This window comes from Camelus dromedarius, chromosome 11 (assembly GCF_036321535.1).
Source record: "Camelus dromedarius isolate mCamDro1 chromosome 11, mCamDro1.pat, whole genome shotgun sequence".
In the NCBI taxonomy this organism is placed as follows: Eukaryota; Metazoa; Chordata; class Mammalia; order Artiodactyla; family Camelidae; genus Camelus; species Camelus dromedarius.
In genome coordinates this window covers 8,303,475-8,324,032 of record NC_087446.1, presented here as the reverse complement: position 1 = coordinate 8,324,032, position 20,558 = coordinate 8,303,475, and the positions used below count along the sequence as shown (strand labels likewise).

General features: G+C 49.6%; 1 protein-coding gene across 1 annotated transcript; it reads right to left on the bottom strand.

The window, feature by feature from the left end:
* Positions 1–2,817: 2,817 nt before the first annotated feature.
* DNAL4 (dynein axonemal light chain 4) lies at positions 2,818–14,519 on the bottom strand. Its single transcript, XM_010983566.3, has 4 exons — positions 14,422–14,519; positions 6,997–7,204; positions 5,255–5,338; positions 2,818–3,962 (listed from the first exon to the last, which is right to left on the bottom strand). The coding sequence occupies exons 2-4, from the start codon at positions 7,063–7,065 to the stop codon at positions 3,798–3,800; spliced, it is 318 nt and encodes a 105-aa protein (XP_010981868.1). The 5' UTR covers positions 7,066–7,204; positions 14,422–14,519; the 3' UTR covers positions 2,818–3,797.
* Positions 14,520–20,558: the final 6,039 nt, after the last annotated feature.

Genomic DNA, 20,558 nt, shown 5'->3' with positions numbered 1-20,558 from the left:
CCCAGCAGGGGGACTGAGGTGTCAGTGGGCAAATCACTGCCGCCCACACACAGATGGAGTGGAGGGGCTGGGCTGGCGGCGGCCGGCCGCAGGGCTGTGGTCGCTGTCTCCACGAGTGAATGCCTGGGGCTGCTGTCGTCTGAGCAGGGGGCGAGGCGCAGGCCTGAGGCCCGCAGGAGCCCAATGAACTGCGGCTCGGACATGCCATGGCGACCCCAGCTCTCCATGGTCTGGGAGGTAAACAGCAGGCCTGTGAACACAGCTCATGCCCTGATGAGCGGGGACAGTGAGGCTGGCAGACCGGGGTCTGGGTCCCTGCTGGAGTCACTTCTGAACGGACCTGGGCAAGAGCTCTCACCCACCCAGCCTGAGTTCGTTCATTTGTGAATGGGGACAGTGATCACCACCTGGAGGTCTGTTGAGAATACAGGACATCACAGTCACAAGGGAGGGAGCCCTCTGCCTGCCAAGTAGGGGACACTCAACAGATGGAAGTTTCCTCCTCCTCAAAACCTGCAACCCTCCTACCTTCAGCCCGCTCTCCCTCCTTCCTGCCCTCTCAGGAACTCCACGCCTAAATACTCCACTTTCCTGAACATCTATCTCACCAGCTTCCTCGGGGCATGGTTTTTATACACACGTCGTTGTCCCCTCAATGGAGGCGCCCTCCCCAGGCGTTCACCCTGTCTCATCCCTCCCCTGGAAGATGCCATGGCCTAGTTCAATGCCACCTCCTCTGTGACATGTTCCCTGGAATTGCATCCTCCCTCTCCTCCTAGCAGGTATTTAAATGTGTCCTGCTTTTCTGTCCAGGGTCCGCCTCCCTCAACAGACTGCCAGCCCTGTGCTCCCAAGGGCTGCATGTCCCTCACTGTGATGACCCTCCCCTTTTTAGCCCCTGTCAGCAAATGCTGGTGGGACCACTGGCCACGAGCAGGGAGGGGCCTGGGAGGAGGGTCAGGGTGACTGTGGCTGGCGTGGATCTTGGGGAGTAGAGGGAAGGAAAGCCTCTGAGGTCAAGAGAAGAAATGCCAGGGAAACACAGATGCCATGGTCCCTGGTCACCTGGTCCAGCCCGACAGTGACCACACTGCCTTCTGGGAGCAGGATGGTGAAGCGAGTGGGGAGGGGTCCGCAGTGGACAGAAGTGCACCTGGACTGTGCCTGCTAGGGCGGCACTGCACAAGCTGATCTCGCTGAATTTCCACCCCGTCCCTGGAGCTGGGTGTCAGCATCCCATCTCCAGGTGGCAAGACAGCAGCTTGCCCATGCACCCGGAACACGTGCCACCCGGGCATCTCTTGCTCCAGATGCTGCCAGTGACTCCCAAACACCTCAGGAGGCTGATGCCTTTTATTCCCATTTTATAGACAAAGCAACTGAGGCACAGAGAGGTTGGGGAGAGTGGAGCTGGGCCCGATCCAGGCCTGTGGACCTCAGGGCCCACACTCCCCACTGCCACCCCACCACCTTGGATGAGAGCTGAGCCAGCCTCACTCTTTGGCACCCACGTGTGGCAGATTACAGGAGAGAACAGCTGCAAAGCCGGCAGTTAGTAAACCGAAACTATTCCAGGCCTTGGCGCCCCCTCTCCTTTCATTCCATCTGCACGCCTCGCCAGTCTCTCCAGCAGCACCTGGCGTGGCACAGGGCTCAGGGCAGCACAGGCCCAAGGTCAAGGAGCTGCCCACCCCCTGTGCCCTCCCCAAGTCTCTGAGGGCCAGGACCCGCTCCACAGTTAGATCCAGATGGTCAGCCTTGGGGCAGTGACCTTGACTTTTCGTTCTTCCGTCTGCCCCACTGCACTCAGCTCAGGGCCCCATGCACGGTGGCAACTCAGCCAGCACTAGTGAAGTGCACGAGGGGACCGACGGCGCTCCTCTCCCTGCTCAGCAGCGCTGGTCTTTGAGCAGAACTTAGCTGACGGACGCAGTGTAGTCCAGCAGATCCCATTACAAATGGACCCTCCGCCTCAGGAGGGCGTGCCTGGGCCAGATGCCGGGACTGCCAGCCTGAATGTGCTGGGTGGGCCATCTCAGGAGGCCCCCGTGAGCGTGGGGGAGGGCGGCTGGGGTGAATGACAGGTGATCCCAGCTCTGTCCAGACCCGGCATTGTCAGGTCTGAGACTCAGATTCAGGGGCCAGCCCCTGAGCGGAAGGGGCTTCTCGGGTCTGCAACGTGGCTCCTCATCCTCAAGTCCCTTCTGCCCCCATGCATTTACTCCCACTGTCCCTTGGCCTGGAGCACCTCCTCCCCGGGCAAAATCCGCTCTCCCTTCAAGAGCTGGCTTTCAGGGCTCTCCCTGCCAGAGGCTCCCCACTACTCCCAGGCTGAGCCTGGAGGCCCTCCTTCCACCCCGACAACGCCCTGTCCTGTCTCTCATTATATCACTGTCCATGTCCAGCTGAAACAGCTGGGTTCAAGTGTTCCTCCGCAGTAGACTGTGAGCTCACCGAGGGCAGGGCCTGTGGCCTTTCCGTCTTTGTGTCCCCACTCCTGGGGCCTGGCACTCAATGGTTGCCAAGTAAATTGTCTTTTAACTGAACTCCATTGTGTGAGACTGAAAACTTCTTTACTGTGACTCAGTCCGGCCACCAAAGGTGTCTCAGTGTCCACATGGCCCCGTCCAACCTTGCCCAGCCTGCACTTGCGACGTAATGGGGAGTGGGCAGGGCCCAGGCGCATGGGGTTGTTCCCGGGCACGGGGTGTCCAGCAGCCTCGCTGTCTGGCCAGAAGACTCTCCGGTTCCTGGGACCCAGCACAGCCTGAGGACACAGCATGCCCTCCCCCAACCTCAAGAAGCTGTAGATCAAAGTCAGTTTTCAGTTACTTTAATTGTAAAAACCAAGACATTTATATAAATAAGACCGCTGTGTAAAATAGGATTCACCCTTCTACTAAAACCCTTCTCCCCACACTCAGAAAGAACATAGAAAACCCAGCAGAGATAAGAAGTACAAATCAGCATGCGGTCCCTGATGAGAAGTAAGTGGCAGGCCAGGTTCCCTGCTGAAACAGGCCTCTCGGTGAGTGCACTCCTGGCCCAGGCGTCTCACCGGAGGCTCAGTGACACTTTGAGAAACTGCTCAGTCACAGTTCCCACACCCTCAGCCACTGGTTACCAACTGCACGGGTGGAGGCAACGTAAAAGGTTCACGTGGCCTGGCGGCTGGGGAGGAGGAGGGGACAGAGGGGGATGGCTGCTTGGTCCTCATGCCAAAGCCAGGGGCTGTGGACCTGACGGTCCAGTGAGATGCAGTGGTTTGTTCAGCCTCGGGTCAGGCTAGGGGAGGGGCTTCTGGGGGGGGTCAGCGCTTCTCCAGAGGACAAGGAGGCAAGCGACCAGTGACCCCCGAGAGGAGCAGCTCCCTCTTGATGCCATCTGCATATGGCCGGTAAAGACAAGGACAGCGGACCCCTGCCCACAGTGCCAGGGGTGGGAAGGCGGGGGGCTCCCGGGAGGCGAGGGGAGGGCAGCCGCCGAGAGAGGTGGGGCTGGCATGTCCCTGTGAGAAAAATTCCACCTTCCCCCTCCTTCTACCCTGTCACATCTCCCGGCTCCTCCCCTGCTGCCCCTTCACACCCGAGGACTCAGCGTGAGATGGCTGTGAGCCTGGGGACAGAGATGTCAACAAATTCACACACTGGGCGTGGCTCAGGAAACGGGTACACAGGACAACAGAAAAGACCAGGCTTTCCTTTGGAAAGCCAGGCCCTGCCTGGGGCTGCTCCCCATCCCAGAGGAAGGGCAGGAAAAGACCCTGCAGGGGATGGGGGCAGGGGTGGGGGACAGCGTCAGGAGCACTTCCAGACACACACAGCCAGGGTCCCCCCGAAGTACAGGTAGAGGAGGTTCTTCACCTCGTGTGTGATCTCGAAGCCAAAGCCTTCACCGATCACCACGTGCCAGGAGGAGCCGAACTTCTTGTCCATGGTCTCTTTGATCATCTTGGCGGCACTCTGGAACGGAGAGGGTGCTCATCAGGGGAGGGTATTTGGGGGAGAGTGTGGGCAGGCATCAATGCCCTCTCCGGGAAGCAGAAGTCTTGGCAAGGGAAAGGCCCTATTACTGTTGTTCTGCTCATGGAAACTTCAGGAAGGGTTTCTGCACAGGCCATCTCCTGCGGGGCTGTGAGACCGGGACAGAAGACCAGACATTACCTCACCAGTCAGAAGACACTGGCAAGGAGGTAGAGCAGGCATCGTGGATTTCTGGCTCTGCCCTTAGTGCTCACTTCCGGTCTGCGGGCCACAGGGCTGTTCTCAGGGCTAAACGAACAAGCTCTCTGCGAGCAGACTGCGTGGAGTGGTGTTGCTGCGAGGGGTCAGGTTTACCTTCGGGGAACAGGAAGGCTTTTCCCTAATGGGTCTGGTAGACTCCTGGAAGAGAAGCTGGACTGCTTCCCTCAGCTGTGGCAACAGCCTACTCTTTCCTGTGTTCACTCTTTCAAGAAGTTTCTTTCAAGGAGAGTCGACGGAGGGGCAGAGGCCCGGCCTTTGAGGGGTAAGTCCCGGGCCCAGGCACTTGCTGTGCACCAGCAGGGTCCACCACCGAGCTGTGCGCCACGCCGCATGCCTCACCCACATCATCACAGCACATACCGCCTCACGACTGCCCAGCATGGAGGCAGCATCCTTGCCCCCAGTCATAGACGAGGAAACTGTCCAGGGTTAAAGAGCTAGGAAGGGATGGAGACAGGATTTGAACCTGGGCTTTCCTGGCCCAAAGCCTGGGTTCTCACTGGCCAGGGTCTGCCTCCTCCCTGACTTCCATGACTCTGATTTCTTTCTTGCTCACCAACAGATTGATGAATGACATTCCTGTATCAATGCCTAGCTGTCATCTCGCCAGCACCTAGGACAGTGCCTGGCACAGAGATGGTGTGTAACATCTCTTCTGAATGGATGAATGGATACATGAGTGAATGCCTGGGCATGCGTCTGTTCTCCACTGGGATGGAGCTGATGGGGAGGTGCCCTACTCAGCAGCCCACCTGAGACAAGGAACCTGCGCAGGGGCGTCATGGAAAGCCCTCTGGCTCTTCTCCCTCTAGGGCTGGGAGTGATCAGTGTCTGGAGACAGCACCAGCCTCTGCCCTCACCGGCCTTCCCCACACTCCACAAGCTTCCAAGGAAGGCCCTAGCCTGGTCCCAGTGGGACCCTCTGGAGCTGGCTGTGGGAACAGGGACTACTCAATTCACCCACAGGGGTCACCAAAGACATGAGGGGCCGCCTGCACTGATGGCAATACCTCGTTGTTGTTGGAGAATTTCTCACAGGCCGTGACACACAGCTCCATGGTCTCCACTCGCATCTCCTCTGGCATGTCCGAGTGCTGGAGGCAGGGCAGGGGACAAACAGAGAGAGGCTTAGCCTATGACCTGGCTTTCTGGGCTGGCCTCTCTGTCCTAGGCTTAAGGCACAGACACTGGGAAGCTTCCTGGGCATAGCCCTGGGCAGAGCCCAGAGAGAGGACCCATCTCCTGATGGAATCAAGCTGAGCCTCATGGGCTCTAATGCCCAGGCCCCTCTGCAGCCAACAATTCCAGCCGACAGACATGAGGAAGAAGACTGGCCCAGGCAGGAGCACGCTGGCTACAGACATGGTTTACCAGGGGCCTCAGAGCACAGCTGGCTTGCTCATTAGCCTGAAGAGGTGGCTCGGCCACTCTTAAGCCTCCTGCTTTCCCTCCTGCCTCCCTGGGTGCTCCTGCTTAGCCCACTTTGCTGGATTCCCTCCTCCTCCCAAGTGCTGGAAGGCCCTGGGCTTCATTGCCACCCTCGCCTCTTCTCCAGCTATCTGCTCTCTGGGGATCCCACCATTTCCTGGATTTAGACATCTTTGATGTGGGGAGGGTACCCACATGTTCATTCTTAGCTTCAACTTCTTTTACGGGCTCTGGATTCATATATCCAGCTGCCTGTTTGACATTCTCAGATGTCTGAGAGATAACTTGATTTTTCCCATAAACCTATTCTTCTGTTTTCCCTCTCTTGGTGATTGACACCATTTTCTCTCCCATGTTCAGGACAAAAGAGACCCTAAGAGGCACCCTTCACCCCCTTTCCCTCATATCCAGCATCCAATGTGCTGGTGAATTCTATTGCTCTACCTTTAAGATCTGTCCAGAATCCTACCATGTCTTGCCACCTCTACTCTGTAAACTGGACCCAGCTGTCCTCATTATTCTAGGCCTCTGTACTAGCATCCTCACTGGTCTCCCCACTTCCATTCTGGTTCCTCCAAATCCATTCTCCTTCCAACAGCTGGAGTGATCTTTTTAGAAACAGAAAACAGATCACATTACTTCTCTGCTTAAAACCCTCCACTCTTCCTCTTTGAACTCAGGATAGAATCCATATTTCTCATCGTGGCCCACCACACCGTGAGGTCTGACGTGAAGTCTGGCCCGGCTGTCACCCTGACACATGTCCTGCCGCCCCTCTCAGCGCTCTGCTCCAGGCACACTGGACTTCCTTCTGTTCCTCCCCAGTGCTAAGCCCACTCCCACCTCGATTTTTCTGTGCCTGTTGCTTCCCCTGCTTGGGAAACATTCCTTCCCAGACCTTCGGAAGGCTTGCTCCCTAACTTTATTCAGGTCTCTGATCAGAGAAACCTTTCCAGAAGCCAACCTCTACTCTCTAGCCCCATATACCTGCTTTATTTTCCTTCATAGCACTTGTTACCTGGAACTACGTTCTTTAAACCTTCCTTTCATGTGAGCCAGGCCTTTGTCTGTCATGTTTACTACTATATCCACAAGCCTAGAACAGTGCCCAGTATACAGTAGGTGGCCTAAATAGATAATTGTCAAATGGATGGATGAATGAAAGAATGAATCACTGTTGACCCCTTGGTCTCTAGATCTGGACAGCAAGCCCTTCTTAACTTCTTCCCACTGCTATCCCGCAGGGGACAAGCTCCCCCGCCTCTCTCTAAGGCTCTGTGGGCCGGCCCTGCAGGCCACACTGCCTCCCTCCCCTGGGGCTTACCCTGACCAGAGGGAAGGTCTGCAGCCGTTTATAATCAGCCTCATCTTTCTTCCCTTCTGTTTCTCCCATGATCCTTCCACTGTGACCCGGAGGAGAGAGTGGGGATTTCAGGAGGTGCTGGGACCGGTAATTAAGACAAACCCAGGAGACTCAGGAGGCAGGCCCTGCCAGCTCAGTGGGAGCAGAAAATGTCTTTCCCCAAGGGGTGCTGTAGAAAACAGGAAAAACCACGAGAAATGAGTTGGCTTTAAAATCATACATCACAAATTAGAAATGTCTCAGTAACAATTTGACACCTCCCCATCTCAACTCCTCCACATCCTTTTCCAAATGGCCAGCAAGTCTGCAGACGGGAGGATGAGTCAACACGAGATGCTGGGACCTGGTTAAGAACACGCTGGTACGATGCTGCAAGCCCACACTGTCATTATCAAGACAAATACTGACTGCGGGCCAGGCCGAGGGCGGAGCCTGGAGCTAGCAATTAACGAATGCAGCTTCTCTGCATGCCCACTATGTATGTACACAGTCCTCACTTCCCAGCAGACGTGCTTAGGAAGTTAAATGTCAGGTCACGTTCAACAGCCCCGGGCTTATGGGCAAGCAAGTGCCTCCTTCCGTGGGCCCTGGCTCTGTGGGAGGAATGGAACAGCGATGCTCTGTGCCCTCCTTGGCAGGCCAGGCTGCCCAGCTCCTCCTGTCCACTCCCCCAGGCCACCGTGTCCTGGTGGGCTGGTCCAGGAGTTGGGAGGCCTGGGTACTAGTTAGGCCTGCTCACTAGCCGTGTGGTTCTGGGGCTCAGATTCCTCATCAGTAACACGATGGTAGTCCTGTCTCTGTCATGGGGCTGTTATGAGAATCAAATGACATGATGTATGTAAAGCAACTAACACAGTGCAAGGCACACAGTAGGCGCTCAATAAACTGTCCTTCCCTCCCTCTGACTCCTGGGGGAATCACATGAGGATAGGAGTGGAAAGTTATAAAGCCTAATACACACATAGAGATTTTTTTCCCTTCCAAATCTAGTTACCGAAAAACAGATGGGGCTTTTCCTGAAAGGTTGGGCCTGGATCCTAAATGACTGGGAGCAGTGCTGGAAATTCTGCTGTTTCTCTTTATCCTACAATTCAATTTATCCTATAATTCAAAGAATTTTTTATCTCAGAAATATCATTATATAAGTGAATACAAGCCACTGTGTTGTTAAACCCTTTTTAACCACCCATATTGGTTAAAATACAGCCAAATAATGTTATTCCAGCATTTTCCCCATTTCCAAATAAATTTACTTTCACCATACAGCACCACCAAACCCTGACGATGCTTAGCACAGTAACTAACAGGGAGGTGGAGACATGTGACGTTCACTGGATTTCCTGTGTGCTGGACGCTATTCTAAATGCTCCATGTGCATTTACACAGCCCAGCGCCACCGACATCCCCAGACTCAGGTCCTGCACGAATGGAGGCACATAACCGCAGTGGGGCTACCCTGAGGGTCAGACAATGGGCGGCAGAGCTGGGGTTTGAATCTGGGTACCATCTCCAGTATGGGCACTCCTGACCCCTCCTCCTGAGGCCTCCTCCCTCAATGGCACACAGTAGGCACCCACAAAACTGATCTCTGTGTGACCGCTTGCGCGGCTCTTACAAGCCCAGCAGTGAGATAAACATTTGATCATCCCTGTCAGTGTTTCCTGTTCTAACGATAACTTGAGCCTTGTTTGGCCAAGCATTGAACTTTCTGTGCATTTTTTCCGGGCTGTGCTCTCAGCCCCTGCTCTCACTCCCTGATGCTTCAGAAGTCCTCAGCGCCACTCCATGTGGTCGGCTCCCTCGAGCGAGGCTAGAAGCCTGGCACCGACTCCACCATGCCACAACACTGGTATTTTCTGATTTCCCAGTGGACGGACGGCTCCTCTTAGCTCATCAATTCTGGGCATTTGTACCACTCAGATATTAGCAGTTTTTGTTTGTCTCTACGTAGAAGCTGGCAAATTACCAAGCACCATCTCATTGTACTTTCTGCTCATGTTTCTTACTTCACAAAATCCAGTGCATCATTTTGTCTTTTCTCATTAATGTTAAGGCCCAGTACCACTCCATCGTCCTAGCTTTCCTTGGTAAAGGCCACCTGATTGCCTCCTCCTCCACATTATGGAGGGGTGACAGAGGGCGGGGGTTGCACTGACAATCAAAGGACAGGGCTGTGAGCTTTGATGGCCTCCCGACATTTTCCAGTGAGAACAACGCAAAATGCTGAAGTGGCTGCTTAGGCACTTTCCACTTGAATATTTCAATTCGATTCAGTTCATCCTCTGAGCTAGGAGGTGCTTGCCTGGAGGGGAACTCAGAGGCAATGTGCCCACGCCTGCCCTCGGTGGAGTTAGGGTCTGTGACCACTGCTTGGACTCTGCTTTAATATGTGGAATCCTGATGAAGACATCAGAGGTATTACCAAAGCCCACTCTTCAGGAACAAAGCGGGAAAAGCCACTGGGACAGGTGTTTTTTTTCCTTTGTGGGAGGACATCACCTTGTAGAGAAGGTACAGGACCACAGGGCGGAGTATTCAAGCTGGAATGCTAGCTCTAGAACTGAAATCAACTCTGCCCTCTTCCCTGCTGCGCAGCCTTGGGCAAGTAATTTAACTTGAGCCTTGGTTTCCTCTTTTGTGAAATGGGATAACCCCATCTCATTCTCAGAGAGCTGTTACAAGCACCAAGTATCGGCATGTGAGTGTTTTGAAATTTTATAAGCTCTCTGCACTCTCAACATCACGCTGCTCCTATCACCACCATTTTCCCAGCCAGGACTTCGTCAGCATCATTCAACCATGTTTATTGAGGATCACAATTGCGAATAGCTCTTCCTAACTGCTACACAAACTTCTGGGGAGCCAAAAGGGATGAGACTTAACAGAATAAAAAGGAACAGTTACAGATGATGTGCTTCCAAATATGGAAAGGTAGGAGAATTTTTTATGACACTGTATCATTATAGTACAGCTATAGTCATTCAGCCACAATTTAAAAACCCTGCTGAAAGAATGCTACTGAAAATAGCAGAACTAGAGGTTTTAATAACCTTATCAATCTTCCATGCAAATGAGTGTGTGCCTGACAGGCCCAGGCCAGGAAGAAGCTGGGTCAGGCCTAAAAGAGAGCCTTTTTAATAATGTAAGTGTGTCCTGGGCCAGGGCACTTGCATCTGCTGGGTCCCAGGCTCAGCCGTCCCAGGGCCCAGCCTGGCGCGCAGAGCCAGTGGTGGCCTTGCTCCCCCTCCTGCCCTTCATTCTCCTCCTCATCCAAGGGCCCCTCTAAGCACTTTATACAGCCTGGCCCGTGTCTGCTGCAAGGCTTCTCCTAGGGAACAGGAGGCAAAGGCTCTTTATCTCATCATCTTGTCAAAGCTAGCATCCCTTTTCCCACTGTCCCTTGTTCTTTTGTGGTGCCGATCTCAGTCACCATTTATTATTTTGCTTCTGAAGAGTTTGGGAAGAATCTTTAAGAGGGTTAGGGGATGTGGGAAGGATGAGGAAAAATGAATGAATTTGGGGAAGTAACACCCCAAGTGTCCGCCAGCCCCCTAGAGGGGCCCCAGCCACTCAGTGCCTAACCACGCTTGGCTCATAGACCATGGCTCGCCACCCTTTACCACCTTCCGCATCTGAGAGAGCATGGCACTATGGTTTGAGTGCAGGCTCCACAGGCAGGTCTGAATTCACATCTCATTCTGTCTTGGATGAGTGTTTACCTCTCTCTCAGCCTCGGTTTTCTCATTTGGAAAATGGTCCTATGAAGAGACTCTAGCTCACGGTGAATGTCAGCTCTCGTTAGCGGTGCAGTAGGAAGGGGAAGGCAATGTCCTTCTTCAGATATTCGCCACCTAAACTGCTCAGCACTCAGCCAAACAAACCAACCTTCACCGGGTTCCCACTTGGTGCTGTTAGAACTGAAGTAGGAAAGAGTCCCACGGAGATGCTGGGCACACAGCTGGGCCGGGGTTGGGTGACGGTGGTGTGGTTACACTGCTTTCACACTTACTGTCTCATTTCAGCCCCTCACCGCCTGTAGGGGCAGCACCCACTCCCAGTTCTCACACAAGGCACTGGGGCTCAGAGAGGTTTGGGGGCTGGCCTGTGGGTACACAGCCGGCCCTGAGAGAGCCAGGATCAGAACCTGATCTTCTGACTCTACCTTCTATGCTTCCTCCCGTCACAAGCAAGTCGGAGACAAGACAGTAACACAAATAATGTCACTCCTCAGCAGTCCCCAGTCCGACCTCCTGTCCAGGCGCGCCCCCTCCCTCCAGCAGTATCAGGGATACACATGCACTTGGGCACCTCGGTCACCCTCCTGCCTCTGCCTGACACGTCCGCTCTCTGTCTTCTGGCAAACAAAGAGCAAAGCCGGTAAGGTGAGGAGGAAGGAACCGAAGGACTTGAGGGCATTCATCTAAGATGTCAGTGCTGAAGTCAGGAAACAACATGGAAGATCTGTATTTCACAATCAGTTTAAAATGGGGGAAGCAAATAGGATTGCCATTTTAAAATTTTGTTAAATAAGAGCATTAAAAAATTACCATCTACTATAAAAGAAAGTTTCAATAGTAAGAAGGAGGTGATTGCAGAATAAAGAAGAATCCTACTTGAGAAAAGACCATTACTTTTCATACACACAAAGGTTTTTTTTTTTCTCATCACCCCCACTTTTTCTCATTTCACTGAGGTCCAGTGAAAACTTCTGATGTGCCTTAAACCATGGGGGTGGGGGGAGAGAAAGAAAGAGAGGGAAGGAGAGAAAGAGATGGAGAGATGGAGAGAGACAGAGACATTTTCTTTATGTATAAGATGATGTAATAAACAACTCTGATTCACGTGGTACACCCTTGCGGACATAACCAAATTTGGATGAAATCCAAACATTTCTGTCAAGATACAAAGCATAGCTATCGCAGCCATTAGATCCACAGGAGAACAGACGCTTTCCGGCAGACAGCGGATTATGTAGTCTCCAGCTCCCCTTTCCCACCCCCACTCCCGCTTTCTCACTCAAGAGTACAGATTTGAACATAAGGGACTAAGAATGACGTTATTACAGAAATAAATTGGAGTCAGCACTGATTTGTTTTTAAATCATTCATGATTACTAATTACTGGTGACATCTCACAAGCAGTCACGGCTCAGCAGTGTGTCGTGAGTCCAGACCGTCACCGGGGGTGAAGGATTTGATCTGTTCTCCTGTAGATGCCCCGGAGCACAGAGTCCAGTGTCTGGCACGTGGTAAAAGCCCAACGAATACCTACATTGTAATTAAGTTATATTTCATTTGCCCCCTGGGAAGGGAGAGAACCTATCAAATCCATTCACTATTTATTGAGCACTGACCTTGAGCAAGGCAATGGGGTGGCTGTTGTACATAGAGGAGCTCATTTACTTACCCCCAAGAATTCTGTTATATGGGTACTATTATCCCTACTTTTCTGATGGCCACTCAGGCTGAGAAAAGGAAAGTGACTTTCCACCTGGCCGATAAATGGAGGAGTTAGGACTCAATCAGCTATATATGACTTCAGGATTATGCTTTTTCAACTGCTCTGCTATAAGCAAGAGACAGTCTCTACTTTCAAGGAGACCAACACAGACACACAAGGAACTAATGATGGTTCATGGAAGAAAGCAGTAAGTGCCACAAGATAGATGTAGAGATAGAGGAAAGAGGAGAATTCTGGAGGGGGTAGGGGAGGACGGAAAAAATACTTGGTGGCAGGGGCAGCATCTAAGTCAGACCTTAAAGGTGAGTGGGAATCCTGACAGGTGGGCAAGGTGAGGAAGCCTTTCCAGGCAGAGAGATGAACAAACACAATGATGTCAAAGCAGAAAGCTCAGTATTTTCTGGGAAAGCCCAATAGTCCCGTTTGGCTGAAAGAACTTGGCAAAGGAGAAGAAAGCAGGCTGGGAAAAAGGCTGGGGTTGGCTGTGGACGTGTAGAAGGGTCCTAAGACCCAGGCTTAAGAAGTATGGCTATTTTCAGTGGAAAACGAGAAGCCCTCTGGAGGTCTCTTGGGGATTGGCGACATGGTTGTGTTAACTCCTGCGGGTTAACAGGAGGAGAGACTGGAGGCTTGAATACCAGTTAGGAAGCTACAGCAATGGCTTGGATGACAGGCATTAAAAACTTGAACTGGGATGGTGGCTTCAGGCATGGAGAGAATGTGACATCCTCGCAGAAGCAGAATCAAAGTGACTTGACATTGCCTGAGTGGGATGGGCATGGCAGAGTGATGGACAATGCCCCAGGAGGATTGTGGTGTCACTGAGAGAGACAGGGGAAATCAGGTAGAACAAATGGGTAGCTAGAGATGCAGGCCAGCTTGATTTCTGAACTACTGAGTTTTAAGTTGTTGGCAAGATACGCAAATTGAGGTGTCCCATCAGGAGTAGGTAATCACGGAATCATGGATTATCGCCGGCAGAGGGGAAGCCATCAAATCCAACCACCACACCCGCATATCAATCTCCACTCCAACTCCCACCCCCAAAGTATCCCTAACCATGGAAGTCCAGAAGAAAGATCAGAGCTGGAGATGTAGATCTGAGGGTGAAATGGAGAAATGACAGCTGACACAGGGGGAGCTGGTGACGCCTTTCAGAGGGGGAAAATGTGCAGAAGTAAGAGACACAGGAAGTTAAGTACATATTATCTTCAGAATCCTCCAAGGAGATGTGCTGCAGTATCCTAATTCTATATATACTCAGACTGGAGCCCAGGGAGATTAGGTAACTTGCTAGGGTCCTGCAATTGGGAATCTAAAGTAGGTTTGTCAAGTTCTTTTCATTACACCTGATACCTCCCACGAGTACCACATCCTGGGGGAAGCCTACAGTTAGTTGGGTCAAAGAATCACATCCTAGAACGTCGGAGTCGAAGAGGCCTTCGGCATCATTCAACTTAATTTCTTATTTACAGATAGGGAACTGAGGCCCAAAGAGGGAAATGACCAGCCTGGAGTCCCAGCACGTCGTCAACTATCCAAGTCAAGTGGTCTGGATGGAAGCGACGGCAACCACCCGCTCAGCCACAGGAGGAGGGGGTTACTTCGCGAAAGATGGGGGAATCAAGGTGCAGGAGGGAGTCGGGTTAGGGAGGACGAGGGAGCGTGAAGCTGGAGGGGGCCTCAGGTGGGTGGGGAGAAGCGGCCTGCAGAGTCGCGACGACGAAACTGTCTGGACCGAGCTTGCAGGTCCCCGAAGAGGGGGGGCGGAGGGCGGTTGGGAGGATCTGGAACTGGGACCAACAGGCAGGAGGCTGAGGTGGGGCCTCCGCGGTGGACGAGGCTCCGCCCGCTCCGCCAAGCCTCCCGGCGCCCCTTCGGGACGGCCCTCCCAGCCCGGCTGCCCGTCGCGCCCCGGGGCCTCACCTGCTCCCGCGGGGGCCGGAGCCAGGGCCTCACCGAGCGCACCCCCGCCAGGGTTGTCAAGGAGCGAAACAAGAGTGTCTTAGCAACAGCAAGGAAGTCCTGCCCCCTCACCGGACGTTGACTGGAATTTTACTTGTTATTGGTGAATAAAAATGTCAATCAACATTGAAGGGTCCTACAACGTAGAGATTTGTACGGAAAGGGGCGTGACTTATATGTTAGGGAGGCGGGGCTTCACTTATAGTTGTCTTAAATGGGCCTGAGGAGCTGGGCAAACACACAAGTTCTCATTTTAGAAAAACTTAGCAAAGCAGTATTGCCTGGGGCGTTTCTTTTAGTCATTTGAAATAACAAATGCAACTTGTCGGTGTCATGACAACTGATATGCTTCTTTATTAGGACCTCAAAAACCTAATAATAAGTAGCATTTATGTAGGGCTTTACAAAGAGTATCGCACCTGATTCTCACCACAATTCTTTTAGGTAATAGTATTCGTAACCACATCCATCTGAAGTAATGTTCAGAGAGATTAAATAACTTGTAAAGGGAAAGAATCAATGTTAAGTTCCTGGAAGAGGACCCCAAGGGCTCTTTCCGCTGCAGCACGCCCTCATATAGTTGCCTAGTGACTTAAAGATACAGTTGTCCAGAGCTTGCCTTTTCTTCCCCTTAGGAGGGAAAATTAATCTGAAAGTATAAGTACAACTAGGAAGAAGGGAAATGGGGGAAGGGAGAACCACCTGCAGATCTAATTGTGTGATTGGTGGATCAAAGGGTCAGTAGAGTACTCCATATTTTTAAAATTTACTTTATCATGATGGGTACTTTGGGGGAAACTCCACTTCAAATTCACTGGCACCTACTGGGAACTCAGCCCTGGCCAGGTGCTGATGATTCAGAGAGGAGTAAGATGAGGACCTTGCTCCCAGAGAAGTGGGGGGAAAGTTATGTCAACAAATAGATACAGAGTAACTCACTCTATTTGTGCTCAGGTAGAAGTGTGGGCAAGGTGCTGGTTCTTTCCAAGGAGGGAGTAACTCTCAGAGAAGGTGGTGCTTGAGTTGACTGAGTCTAAGATGACCAGTGGGCTAATGAGGGTGAGGGAGCACAGTTCACTTGGGAACCACTGGTGGCTCCATGAGCCCTGGGTGGAGGATGAATGTGGTGTGAATGGGAGAGAATGAGAAGAGGATGGAGGTGAAGATGCAGAGGAAAGGGTATCAAATGCAAGGTTCAGGGAGATGAGGTGAGAGTGGAAGAAGGTAGCTATTGGAGGGTTTTAAGTAGGGCAGAAACATGGGAAGATTTGGGTAATGGAAAGATCATTTGGGTGAAGGAGATGGTGGACTGGACTTGGAATAGGTAGATGAAGGCAGGCACAGCGGGTTTAATTTTGAGACTTGGAAGCTTGAGGTGTTTCAGGCCCTTGCCTATTCCCAACTTGCCTCCCTGGTGCGTCTGAGGGTCCATGGAATATCTGACTCAGCCTCCAGATTTCCCCAATCCTCTTTGCCAGGTTTCTCCAGGAGATGAAAGGTGGCCTTTGAGGGGGATGAATCTCTCGCTTCCGCCTCTCATCCAAATTTCTCCCCAAAGGGGTCCACATTTGCTGTCTTCTCTTTCTCACCTCCCATTCATTCTTCAACCCACTGCAATCTGGTTTCCACTCCCACTACACCACCAAAATTCCCTCTTCCGTGGTTACCAGTGACCTCCTGAAGAGCAGAATCTGATAGACCCTTTTAGTCTTTATCTTACTGGAACCATCCCCTCTGCTGGTGTATATCTGTTGACTACACCCATCTTCATGAAATTCTCCACCCCAGAGATAGTCCCTGCAGAACTCTTTACAATGCAGATTCCAGGGCCCCTCAGCATCAGAATGGTGAAGGGCAGTAATTTTTATTTTTCACAAGCACTCCTGGTGCACACTCACAATGGAGAGTCACTGCTCTATCCTAACACCTGGGGCACCTCATTCTCCTGGATCTCCTCAAACCTCTCTTCCTTTCTGGCTCCTTCTTCCTTTGATCTCTGTGCCCACCTTTATCCTCTTTTCTTTTCATCAGTTGCCTCAAATTCCTTCCTACCCCTCTTCATCAGCAAGAGTTTCCCTTGGTCATGCTTCCTAGAGTATTTACTGGAATTGAGGGTTGGGTATGTATTTTGGAAAACCTCTCTGGTGATTCCAAACACTCTCCCAGGGAGTTAGGCCACCCATATCTCCACACATATCTTGTGGAGAATTGCTGCCTTATCTACTGTCCTTTGGGGAACTCATCCTCTCCATGGTTCCATTGTCAATGTCCTTGTAGATTCTGATGGTGCCTATGTTTCTCTCGCCAGATTAGACCTCTTATGGGAGCTACCAGCCTAAATATCCAACAAATCCCTGGCTATCTCCACCAGAATGTCCCACAAACCCTTCAAACTCAATGTGTCCCAAACTGAATTGATCATCTTCCTCCAACCTGCTCCCCTGAATTCCCCATCTCAGTAAATGGCACCCCCCCCCCCCGTTTCCTCTATCAGAAACCAAGGAATCTTCTCCTTCCCTCTTCCCCCTCCCATCACTCATCTCAAGTCAATCACAAGCCTGCTGATTCTGACTCCTGTGTCTTGAATACAGTTCCTTCTGGCCATCTTCGTGGCACTCCCTATGTACACAGCACCATAATCCCACCTGTATTATTGCAACAGCTTCCTGATAGAACTGCCTGACTGCAATCTTGCCCTTCTCTAAATCCACCTTCCTTACTGCAGTCAACGTGGTACTTCTAACACCCAAATTTCACCACTACATTCCTCTCCTTAACTATGCCTTCCCTCCCTCCACAGTTCCCTATCGCTTACTGAGTGACATCTAGATACCATGACCTGGAAATCGAGCCCCCTGTGGCATGGCCCATGGGTGCTTCCATCTCCTTGCTCTTCCTTCCTCTGTGCTTTATGCGCCAGGCACCCCAACTCTTATGGCTCCCCAGGTGCTCCATGCTGTTTCTCACCTCCCTGCATTTGCTCATGCATCCTCTTTGCCCATATTCTCCCTCTGCTCTTCCCTCCTTTTAGCTATAGGAGCCCATACACTTTTGGTCTTAGCTTGCACACATTGGGATTCTGTCACTTGCAACCAGAAAACTCCTTTGTACTCCTATCTCATGTGGTGTGCATTCCTGTCACTTCTCTTCTTCACTGTTTTATACTTGAGTTTAATTCTCCATCTTCCCCTGTGAGCTCCAGGAGATCAAGGACCTTGTCTTATTCCTCTCTACAACCCTGTGTTCCACACAGGGTCTAGCAGAGAGTAGGTGCTTAGTAAATGTTTCACGAATGAATGTGTGAGTAAATGAAATAGAATCCTACCCTACTTCTTCAGACTCAGCTCTTGTTCCCCGAGACTCAGCCATTCCAGCTACACCCTTTCATGTGCTGCTCCTGCTGTTGAGAATGGTTAATGGCAGACACCCCAGAATCAGTTAGCAATTGGATCAGCTGTAAGTAACAGATATTGGGAAAATAGTGACTTAAAATGACACAAATTTACTGTCTTACAGTTTTGGAATCAGAAGTCTGAAATGGGCTTCAGTATGATCCCAGGGCTGTGTTCCTTCCTGAGGCTCTGAAACTATTTCCTTCTCTTCTCCAGCTTTTAGAGACTTCCTGCCTTCCTCTGACACTGACTCTTCAGTCTCTTTCATATCTAAGGACCCTTGTGATTACATTGGGCCCAACGAGATAATCCTAGTTCATCTCTTTATTTCATGGTCATTTGACTGATTAGCAACCTTAATTCCATTTGCAGCCTTATTTCCCTTTGCCATGTGACAAGTATTCACAGGTCCTGGGGATCAGGATGTAGACATCTTTGTGGTGGGCATTAATTTACTTACTTACTCAGTATGGGTAAAATTTTCACATGTCATTGGAAAGAATGTCTATTCTGTAGTTGCTCTATTAGGTCAAGTTTGCTTATCATTTTGTTCAAATGCTCTGTACTCATACTGAATTTTTTCATCTGCTAGCCCTATAAATTACTGAGATAGGTGTGTTAAAATATCCCACTCAATTATGGATTGGCAACTTTTCCTTTTGTTTCTATCAATTTTTACTTTATATGTTATGAAGCTGTGTTAATACATGCCTGTGAATTTATAGTTGTTATATCTTCCTAAGAGATCGATTCTTTATCATCATGAAATGTGCCTTTTATCTCTATCAGTGATTCTTGTCTTTTTTTTAAATTGAAGTATAGTCAGTTACAATGTGAATGCTTGTCTTAAAGTCTACTTTGAACTAAGTATATCTACACCAACTTTCTTTGAATTAGTATTTGCATGGTCTATATTTTTCTATCTTCTTAATTTCAACCTTTCTATAGAATACTTTTAAAGTCCAATTTGACAATATTAATATTTTCACTGGAATATTTATCTTTTAATATTTAATATAATTACCTACTGACATTAAATTTAGGTTTAAATCAATCACCTTACCATTTCTTACTTATTCTACCCTTTCTGTGTTTTTTTTCTCCCTTCCTTTTTTGGCCTTCTTTGGATTTTTATTATTCTACTTTTTTCTCCTGTAGGAACTTGTTACACATCCTTTTATTTAGTGATTACTCTAGGAAGATATAATATTGATTCTAGACTTACTAAAGTCTAAAGTAAAATTAATACTTTGACTACTTCCAGGACCATGCAAGGATATTAGAATATTTTAATAGCATTTACCTCTTTCTGCTTTTTAGTCTGTTGCTGCCATGAATTTTAAAGCTTACGAGACATATATATTTTTTCAGTTGATACTAACTTAGATTTGTCCACATAGTTACCCTTTCCTTGTTCTTCGTTGAAATTCCCATGTTTCCTTTCAGGACCTTTCTCCTTCTTCCTAAGGAATTTCCTCTAGTCTGTCCTTTAGAGAAGCTCTGTTGGTAACAAAAACCATTGGTAATAAATATTGTTTTTTCCTTTGTCTGAAAACACTTCATTTCATCTTCATTTTTGAAGGGTTTTCAATGAATATAGAATTTCCAGGGTGGCAGTTATTTCCTTTCAGCACTTTCAAGGTGTCATTTTATTGTCTTCCTTTTCCCATTCCTTCTATTGAGAAGTTAGCTGTTGTTCTGTCCACTGCTCCTTGGAAGGTAATGCATCTTTTCCTCTGGGACCTTTTAAGAATTTTTCTTTGTCTTTGATTTTTCAGCTGTTTCACTGTCAAAGTCCTAGTTAGGGTTTTCTTTGCATTTCTTGTGCTTGGAGTTCCATGAGATTCTTGAATCTGTGGCTTAATGTCTTTCAATGGTTTCTGGAAAATTCTCAGACATTGTCTACTCACATATTATTTCTGCCCTATTTTCCCTCCCCACGTCTGGGACTCATGCCATGTTAGACCTTTTCAATATGTCCCATGTTAAGCTTATGCTTTTTTTCTCCAGTACTTTCTGTTCTTTTCCCTCAGTCTTTTTTAAGGATCATTTCTTTTGAGATCTCTAATAGAGTTCACAAGTCCTTCTTCAGCTGTGTCTGGTCTGCTGTTGAGCTCCTAAGTTCAGTGAATGTATTTTTCAGTTCTAGAATTTTCATTTGAGTATTTTTTATAGTTTACAGTTCTCGGTTGAAATTCTGTTTGTCATCTGAATTCTTAAAGATGTTAATCATAATTATTTTCAGGCCTAGGTCTTAAAACATCACTGTATGACTCTCCTATAGAGATCTTTTTAAAATCAGACTTTGAATTTTGAGATAATTATAGATTCACATTAAGTTGTAAGAAACAATACAGAGAAATTCTATGTGCCCTTTATCTAGTTACCTCCAATGGTAACATCCTGCAAAACTGTAGTACAATATCACAACCAAGATGTTGACATTGATACAATATTATTGTTCCCTAAATTTCCCCAGTTTCACTTAAACTCGTGTGTGTGTGTGTGTGCGTGTGTGTGCGTGCACGCATGTGTGTATGTTTATTTACTTCCATAGAATTTTATCATATGTGTAGATCCATTTGCTTTAAAATTGTTTTCCGTCTTGATTCTCAGTCACTCAGTTTTGTCTCCAGATATGTCTGACAATTTCTTATTGAATGCCAAACCTTGTGCAGCAAAAATATGTGAGTTTGAATGATGTTA